The sequence below is a fragment of the Microcaecilia unicolor genome, chromosome 10, assembly GCF_901765095.1.
Source record: "Microcaecilia unicolor chromosome 10, aMicUni1.1, whole genome shotgun sequence".
Taxonomy (NCBI): Eukaryota; Metazoa; Chordata; class Amphibia; order Gymnophiona; family Siphonopidae; genus Microcaecilia; species Microcaecilia unicolor.
In genome coordinates, this window is record NC_044040.1 from 218,414,396 (window position 1) to 218,423,988 (window position 9,593).

At 48.0% G+C, this 9,593-nt stretch overlaps 1 protein-coding gene across 6 annotated transcripts in view; it reads right to left on the reverse strand.

The window, feature by feature from the left end:
* Positions 1-9,357, reverse strand: part of LRCH3 (leucine rich repeats and calponin homology domain containing 3) — a 148,829-nt gene extending 139,472 nt beyond the window's left edge. For all 6 annotated transcript variants that reach the window (XM_030215867.1, XM_030215869.1, XM_030215868.1 and 3 more), the window contains exon 1: positions 9,111-9,357. In XM_030215867.1, coding sequence (XP_030071727.1) covers positions 9,111-9,357 — 247 coding nt within the window. The remainder of the gene's footprint in view (positions 1-9,110) is intronic.
* Between the last annotated feature and the right edge of the window lie 236 nt (positions 9,358-9,593).

Consider the following 9,593-nt stretch of genomic DNA (forward strand, 5'->3'; position numbering starts at 1 on the left):
ATATCTGAATGAGAACTCTGGCTGCTGATCTTAGTAAAAGAGTAGTCCAGTGGTTAGAGCAATGGGCTGAGAATCAGGAAAGCCATGGTTCATATCCTGACACTTAGTTTCAGACCCTAGATGCATATGTGTGTGTACACATACATCTACGAGCAGCAACGTGAGAAAGTGAAGTCTGGGTTCAAATTCTGTTTCTCCCATTATTGCTCTTTGTGACAATGGGCAACTCACTTCACTTTCCACTATCCCGAGTAAATCTGAAAAACTACATTTCAACTAAACGCACAAAAAAAAAACCCCAGAAGTAATATAGAAGAATAAAATGATCTATGCCACTTGGATTCCAAGGCAAAGGATCAGCCATTTAAACTTATTTATTTGGATTTATTTACCGCCTTTTTGAAAGAATTCACTCAAGGCGGTGTACAGTAAGAATAAATCAAACATAAGCAATCAACAATTACAGCAGTAAAAAATATTCAAACAACAAAGTATGGCACAGTATACTACTTACAATGTCAATACAATATGTAATAGAACATTTTAAAAGACAGCATATAAGCAAAGATGGAACATATAGATAGGTAAGAGAGTAAGAAGATAGAAAATAAGGTGATTAAAGAAAGTTGCACATGAAGACAGAAATATAGTGGAATTAGAAAAGGTACAGAGAAGGGCAACGAAAATGATAAAGGGAATGGGATGACTTCCCTATGAGGAAAGACTGAAGCGTCTAGGGCTCTTCAGCTTGGAGAAAAGACAGCTGATGAGAGATATGATAGAGGTCTATAAAATAATGAGTGGAACGGGTAGACGTAAATCGTTTATTTACTCTTTCCAAAAATACTAGAACTAGGGGGCATGCGATGAAGCTACAAAGTAGTAAATTTAATACAAATCGGAGAAAAGTTTTCTTCACTCAACATGTAATTAAACTCTGGAATTCGTCGCCACACAATGTGGTAAAGGTGGTTAGCTTAGCAGGGTTTAAAAAAGATCTGGATGGCTTCCTAAAGGAAAAGTCCGTAGTGGAGGAGTGGCCTAGTGGTTAGGGTGGTGGACTTTGGTCCTGGGGAACTGAGGAACGGAGTTCAATTCCCACTTCAGGCACAGGCAGCTCCTTGTGACTCTGGGCAAGTCACTTAACCCTCCATTGCCCCATGTAAGCCGCATTGAGCCTGCCATGAGTGGGAAAGCGCGGGGTACAAATGTAACAACAAATTATTAAATTGACTTGGGGAAAATCCACTGCTATTTCTGGGATAAGCAGCATAAAAGGTATTGAACTTTTTCAGGATCTTGCCAGGTATTTGTCACCTAGATTGGCCGCTGTTGGAAACAGGATACTGGGCTTGATGGATTTTTGGTCTGTCCCAGTGTGGCAATACTTATGTACTTATGACACTGCTGCCTGGATGTCTCACCGCCATCTGTAACTAAACATGACCAAGACTGAGCTTCTTATCTTTTCCCCATAAACCAGCCTCTCCTCTTCCCCCATTCTCTATTTCTGTGGATAACACTCTCATCCTCCCTGTCTCATCAGCTCGTAACCTTGGGGTCATCTTTGACTCCTCTCTCTCCTTCTCTGCACATATTCAGCAGACTGCTAAAACCTGCCATTTCTTTCTCTATAATATCACCAAAATTTGCCCTTTCCTTTCTGAGCACACTACCAGAACCCTTATCCACACTCTTATCATATCTCGCTTAGACTGTTGCAACTTGCTTCTCACAGGTCTCCCACTTAGCCATCTCTCTCCTCTTCAATCTGCTCAAAATTCTGCTGCATGACTTCTATTCCACCAGTGTCGCTATGCTCATATTAGCCCTCTCCTCAAGTCACTTCACTGGCTCCCTCTCCGTTTCCACATACAATTCAAACTCCTCTTATTGACTTACAAGTGCTTTTACTCTGAACCTCCTCAGTACCTCTCATCTCTCCCTACACTCCTCACCAGGAACTCCATTCACTAGGTAAATCTCTCTTATCTGCACCCTTCTCCTTCACCGCTAACTCCACCCTGTTCCTTTTATCTTGCTGCACCTTATACCTGGAATAGACTCCCTCAGCTGGTAAGTCAAGCTCTATCTCTGGCCGTCTTCAAATCTAGGCTAAAAGCCCACCTTTTTGATGCTGCTTTTACCTCCTAACCCTTACTCATTTGTTCCGTATCCGTATTTTATCATTCCCACCTTAGTTATTCCCTTATCTCTTATTTGTCCTGTTTGTCCTAATTAGATTGTAAGCTCTGTCGAGCAGGGACTGTCTCGTCATGTTCAAGTGTAAAGCGCTGCGTAAGTCTAGTAGCGCTATAGAAATGATAAGTAGTAGTAACCTCACTAAAAATACCCAAGCGGCCCAAGCAGATCTCTTCCATATCCCTCACTCTCCTCCTGCTCCTCACTGGAACCCTTAAAGCGCGCCTTCAGTCATGAGAAGAACAATGTCCACACGCTCCAGCCTCCACATCACCAACTCACCCCATGTAGTGCATCAGAATGCACTTAGCAAGGTTAGTCTGCTGAATATGGCAATGATTTCCTTATTTGGTAGGCTGACCCCAATGTACTAATGCAGGGTCAGGTGCTGCCATTTTCCAAAGTGGCAGCACAAAGGCAGATGCAAATGGACATCGATCCTGCCTCCCCTACTGAAGCTGCATGCAGGGGCAGGTTTCTGTGAGGAGGGTACTGGGTGGTACAATTGGACCCTTGCGGCAATTTTCGTAGGGTTGAGAAAGGGAGGGGAGGGGGCCTACAGACCAACAACATCTTTAGATGGAGGGGGGGGGGCTCAAGAGCCATGAGGGGTATTTTGTAGGATCAGAGGAAGGAGGTCTAGAGTGTTCAGGGGTGTGGGAAGATTTGAGGATTCTGGAAACCAGGGTCACTTTGGACAGCAAGACTCATAGATCATCCGAGCTGACGTGCTGCACTTCACCTTAATGATCCATTTACTTTTGCACTGCATCTTTATACCAGTATGAAGCCGGTCTAAATTCAGAAACAAGAGTTCAAAAAAAAAAAAAAAAACCCAAACAAACCCTAAAACCAAAATTGTACAACACTTTATTACAGGTTTTTTTTTTAAATCCAATATTTTATGCAACTATTGGCATGTCACTGCATACAGCTGGTCCAACCAACAGGCAAGTAAGACTAGGTGACCATCTAGGGCAGCAGCTTAAGTGGACAGGTGAAGACACAGCAAACAGCAGCAAAGGGAATAAAAACAGATGTCAACAGCCATACAAACTCAAAGAACCATCAATAAGTACTTTTACCTGCAGGAAGGACAGGCAATTAGCTGGGTAAAAGATTTTTGGAAATTGCACTGAGTTACATGCACATACACAAAACAAGGCCCTGCACCATAATCTTAGTGTCAGGTAAGACAACATGTTCCTAATTATCTGCTGTGCGTTTACTAGAAAGAATACACACAGTGCACTCCATTTAAGTGCATGTCAGATAAGCGCATGCTCTGTTTAACTGCATGCCTGCTTCAGTCCTGTTTTTGGCGCCATCAATTTCTATGAGGACAAACTTCGGTTTAATGCACCACTGATAAGTGCAAGATTCGCTTTTATGCATGGTTTAAGACCGCTCCTCTGCAGGAGAGACTCCGCATAAGCGCACGGATGGAATATGGAAGCATAATGGCATGTGACAAAAGGGCGGTAAATTTGAAATCTCGTTGGTTAACTGCCACAGGCAGAATAAGCGAAAGAATGTTGTTAGAGTGTACACTGGAGGAGTCGTTGTCGCGCAACTGTAAGACTTTAATACTGGCTGAACAAACAAAGTCAAGCATCTATTGCTAAAGAATATGGTGTCAATCCCAGTCAAATTTCATTTATCTTGAAGAAAAAAGATTTGATTCTGGAAGACTGGCAAAACAATACAAATCCACACAGGAAACGAAAACGGACGGGAAAAGCTGAGGATGTAGAAGATGCTCTTCTTCGGTGGTTTTCTCAAGTCAGGAGCAGACAGTTTCCTGTCAGTGGTCCACTGCTTATGGAGAAAGCTAATCAGCTAGCTGAGTCTTGGACTAACTGAATTCAAAGCCACTGTTGGATGGTTGGAAACATGGAAGTAGAGGAACAACATAAAATTCAAGAAACAGCATGGTGAAAAACAAGACGCTGATGACTTTGTTGCTGGAAATTGGGTTGTTTCAGTTCTTCCTACCATTTTGAAGGAGTTTGCACCTCGTGACATTTTCAATGCTGATGAAAACGGTCTCTACTGGCGAGCGATTCCTGATGGAACACTTGCATTCAAACAAGCCGAAACTCCTTTGCTGCAATATGGATGGGAGTGAGAAGTTGGAACCACTCGTCATTGGAAACAGCAAACAGCCCCGTTGCTTCAAGAATGTTAAGCGACTTCCTGTGTCATACGAGGCTAACGCAAATTCATGGATGACTGGGGAAACTTGGAAGCAGTGGCTAAAGAAGTTAGACACTAGAATGCGGGCACAAAAACGATAGATTTTGTTGCTTTGTGATAACTGTGCTGCACACAGTGTTGACGTTAGGCTAATGTCAAGGTGGTCTTCTTGTCACCAAACACTACCTCTCTGATCCAACCTATGGATCAGGGTATAATAGCCAATTTCTAACAACATTATCGGGCTCTTGTGCTACGTCGTCTGATGAGCGTTATGGATGACCAGACTGGCAAGGATAAATGTGCTGTTGAACTGGCTCGTGGATTCCCTACATATGCAAAAAGAAGCCTGGAATCATGTTACACAGGCAACCATTGTGAACTACTACAAGCGGGCAAGCTTTGTTAAGGATGTGGAGAAGGACGAAACAGATGCAGCTGTTGCAAACGTGTCAGATGAACAGGCTATTGACATCCCAGACGGTGTTACTGAAGAGGAGTTTCATCACTACGTAGCTGTTGATTACGATCTACAACCGCATAAACAAACGGGTTCACACTTTCCACAAGACTGGAACCAACGAAAAACAGGGTGGAAAGGAACAAAGTCCAAGAGATCAGTCCAAAACACCAGGATAAGATGCTCCAAAACTTTATTTGGACCCTACAAACAGCTGAAGACAGCACTGATGTCGAGATATGCGCCTACATGCAGGCAATGGCTGATGATAAAACAGATGATGAAAATGAGCAGCGAGGCACATGCTGACAAAATTCAACAACCTCATGTCACTTTTGCAAGAGTGCTGGAGAGTCTCAACACGTGTGCAGCGCTGCGTATGCCTTGTAGCGCTATAGAAATGCTAAATAGTAGTAGTAGGCCACTGGATGTCAGTGCTATGACAGTTTTTACCGTCTGGCAGATGCAGTCCATGGAACTCACAGACACAAGAGTGTACAGAGGAGTATGACTGATTACTTCAAGTAAGCCTAATATCAGTTAACGGAGACTGTATACTGTATGTATAATAAACAGTATTGTACATACGTTTATCAGATGTCAAGCTTCTTTGGGTCACAATGGTTAAGTGCATGCTCCGGTTAACTGCATGTATTTCTTTGGTCCCAGACCCTTGCACTTAAGTGGGCTGCACTGTGTGTATATATGCATGTATGTACTAGGGGAGGAAGGAAGCCTGAAGGTTCGCCCACAGGAGGACCCAATACCCTTGACCCAGCCCTGTCACTACATTACTGCTTACCACACTAGTCTGTCAATAGAAATCAAACAAAATAAAACATGGAAAAGAAAATAAGATGATACCTTTTTTATTGGACATAATTTAATACATTTCTTGATTAGCTTTCGAAGGTCGCCCTTCTTCCTCAGATCGGAAATAAGCAAATGTGGTAGCAGATAGTATATATGAGTGAGACATCCAAGCATTACTTTGACAGTCTGATGGGGTGGGTAGGAGGTATGAAGGGCAACCTTGGAAAGCTAATCAAGAAATGTATTAAGTTATGTCCAATAAAAAAAGGTATCATCTTATTTTCTTTTGCATGTTTTATTTCGTTTGATTTCTATTGATAACCTTAAGAGTGGACTAACACGGCTGCCACACATCTCCACACTAGTCTGTAATGCAGATTTTCTCACACTAAACTTTCCTCCTGAATCAGAAGAAAATCAAGCCTAGCTTGCTGCATTAGCCCCACAATAAAGATCTGCAGTCTGCTCAACAGCAACTTATGTACTAAAAGTGAGTATACAGTGGGGGAAATAAGTATTTGATCCCTTGCTGATTTTGTAAGTTTGCCCACTGACAAAGACATGAGCAGCCCATAATTGAAGGGTAGGTTATTGGTAACAGTGAGAGATAGCACATCACAAATTAAATCCGGAAAATCACATTGTGGAAAGTATATGAATTTATTTGCATTCTGCAGAGGGAAATAAGTATTTGATCCCTCTGGCAAACAAGACCTAATACTTGGTGGCAAAACCCTTGTTGGCAAGCACAGCGGTCAGACGTCTTCTGTAGTTGATGATGAGGTTTGCACACATGTCAGGAGGAATTTTGGTCCACTCCTCTTTGCAGATCATCTCTAAATCATTAAGAGTTCTGGGCTGTCGCTTGGCAACTCGCAGCTTCAGCTCCCTCCATAAGTTTTCAATGGGATTAAGGTCTGGTGACTGGCTAGGCCACTCCATGACCCTAATGTGCTTCTTCCTGAGCCACTCCTTTGTTGCCTTGGCTGTATGTTTTGGGTCATTGTCGTGCTGGAAGACCCAGCCACGACCCATTTTTAAGGCCCTGGCGGAGGGAAGGAGGTTGTCACTCAGAATTGTACGGTACATGGCCCCATCCATTCTCCCATTGATGCGGTGAAGTAGTCCTGTGCCCTTAGCAGAGAAACACCCCCAAAACATAACATTTCCACCTCCATGCTTGACAGTGGGGACGGTGTTCTTTGGGTCATAGGCAGCATTTCTCTTCCTCCAAACACGGCGAGTTGAGTTCATGCCAAAGAGCTCAATTTTTGTCTCATCTGACCACAGCACCTTCTCCCAATCACTCTCGGCATCATCCAGGTGTTCACTGGCAAACTTCAGACGGGCCGTCACATGTGCCTTCCGGAGCAGGGGGACCTTGCGGGCACTGCAGGATTGCAATCCGTTATGTCGTAATGTGTTACCAATGGTTTTCGTGGTGACAGTGGTCCCAGCTGCCTTGAGATCATTGACAAGTTCCCCCCTTGTAGTTGTAGGCTGATTTCTAACCTTCCTCATGATCAAGGATACCCCAAGAGGTGAGATTTTGCGTGGAGCCCCAGATCTTTGTCGATTGACAGTCATTTTGTACTTCTTCCATTTTCTTACTATGGCACCAACAGTTGTCTCCTTCTCGCCCAGCGTCTTACTGATGGTTTTGTAGCCCATTCCAGCCTTGTGCAGGTGTATGATCTTGTCCCTGACATCCTTAGACAGCTCCTTGCTCTTGGCCATTTTGTAGAGGTTAGAGTCTGACTGATTCACTGAGTCTGTGGACAGGTGTCTTTCATACAGGTGACCATTGCCGACAGCTGTCTGTCATGCAGGTAACGAGTTGATTTGGAGCATCTACCTGGTCTGTAGGGGCCAGATCTCTTACTGGTTGGTGGGGGATCAAATACTTATTTCCCTCTGCAGAATGCAAATAAGTTCATATACTTTCCACAATGTGATTTTCCGGATTTAATTTGTGATGTGCTATCTCTCACTGTTACCAATAACCTACCCTTCAATTATGGGCTGCTCATGTCTTTGTCAGTGGGCAAACTTACAAAATCAGCAAGGGATCAAATACTTATTTCCCCCACTGTATAAACAAATCCCTACATAGAAGGCAGAAGCCGAGGTCCTCCCTCCCCCCTTTCACAACAGCAGAGTCTCAGGCTGGTCCTGGAGGGAAAGGCCACTGCCTCTCACCCTGCCCTGCCCCCTCTCCTCCTCCTCCACCACCACCACCGGCCCTCACTCGACCACTCCTCCTCCTCCTCCACCACCGGCCCTCACTCGACCACTCCTCCTCCTCCTCCACCACCACCGGCCCTCACTCGACCACTCCTCCTCCTCCTCCTCCACCACCACCGGCCCTCACTCGACCACTCCTCCACCACCGGCCCTCACTCGACCACTCCTCCTCCTCCTCCACCTCCACCACCACCGGCCCTCACTCGACCACTCCTCCTCCTCCTCCTCCACCACCACCGGCCCTCACTCGACCACTCCTCCTCCTCCTCCGTCCTCACCGGCCCTCACTCGACCCCTCCTCCTTCTCCTCCTCCTCCAGCGGCCCTCACTCGACCACTCCTCCTCCTCCTCCTCCACCACCACCGGCCCTCACTCGACCACTCCTCCTCCACTACCGGCCCTCACGACCACTCCTCCTCCACCACCACCGGCCCTCACTCGACCACTCCTCCTCCACCACCGGCCCTCACTTGACCCCTCCTCCTCCACCACCACCACCGGCCCTCGACCACTCCTCCTCCTCCACCACCGGCCCTCACTCGACCACTCCTCCTCCTTCACCACCGGCCCTCACTCGACCACTCCACCTCCTCCACCACCGGCCCTCACTCGACCACTCCACCTCCTCCACCACCGGCCCTCACTCGACCACTCCTCCTCCTCCACCACCGGCCCTCACTCGACCACTCCTCCTCCTCCACCACCGGCCCTCACTCGACCACTCCTCCTCCTCCACCACCGGCCCTCACTCGACCACTCCTCCTCCTCCTCCACCGGCCCTCACTCGACCACTCCTCCTCCTCCTCCACCACCGGCCCTCACTCGACCACTCCTCCTCCTCCTCCACCGGCCCTCACTCGACCACTCCTCCTCCTCCTCCTCCACCACCACCGGCCCTCACTCGACCACTCCTCCTCCTCCTCCTCCTCCACCACCACCGGCCCTCACTCGACCACTCCTCCTCCTCCACCACCGGCCCTCACTCGACCACTCCTCCACCACCGGCCCTCACTCGACCACTCCTCCTCCTCCTCCACCACCGGCCCTCACTCGACCACTCCTCCTCCTCCACCACCACCGGCCCTCACTCGACCACTCCTCCTCCTCCACCACCGGCCCTCACTCGACCACTCCTCCTCCTCCTCCTCCTCCTCCACCACCGGCCCTCACTCGACCCCTCCTCCTCCGTCCTCACCGGCCTGCGTGGTGTCCGTCAGGTCCTGGTTGGCAGCGCTCCGGGGAAAATCCTTCAGTTTCCTGCCGCTCAGGTTCAACACTCCGGTCACCGCCGCCTCTTCCAGCGCTCGCTCCAGAGAACGGTTCCACGCGGCGGGTCCCAGTCCCGGAGCCGGTCCCGCCCCGACTGCGGCCTGAGAAACGCCCGACAACACGGAGCTCGACCCGCCCGAGCCCTCCACCGACAGCAACACCACGGCCGCCATTCCGGTCCTCACTCGAAGCGTCTGCGCAGGCGCGTAGGGCAGCGGGGCGCAGGAAAACACTGCGCAGGCGCCAAAACGCCCAGCTACCGGCAAACACACAGCGCAGACGCGGAATGAGACGGCACGAGCCTATCTAGCCCATTCAACCAAGCTTGGTCACAGGAGCCGGCGTAAGCCTATGATCGAGCCCAGCATGTGGGATGAAGCCAGTAGGCGGAGCTTGTCGCCCTATCTAT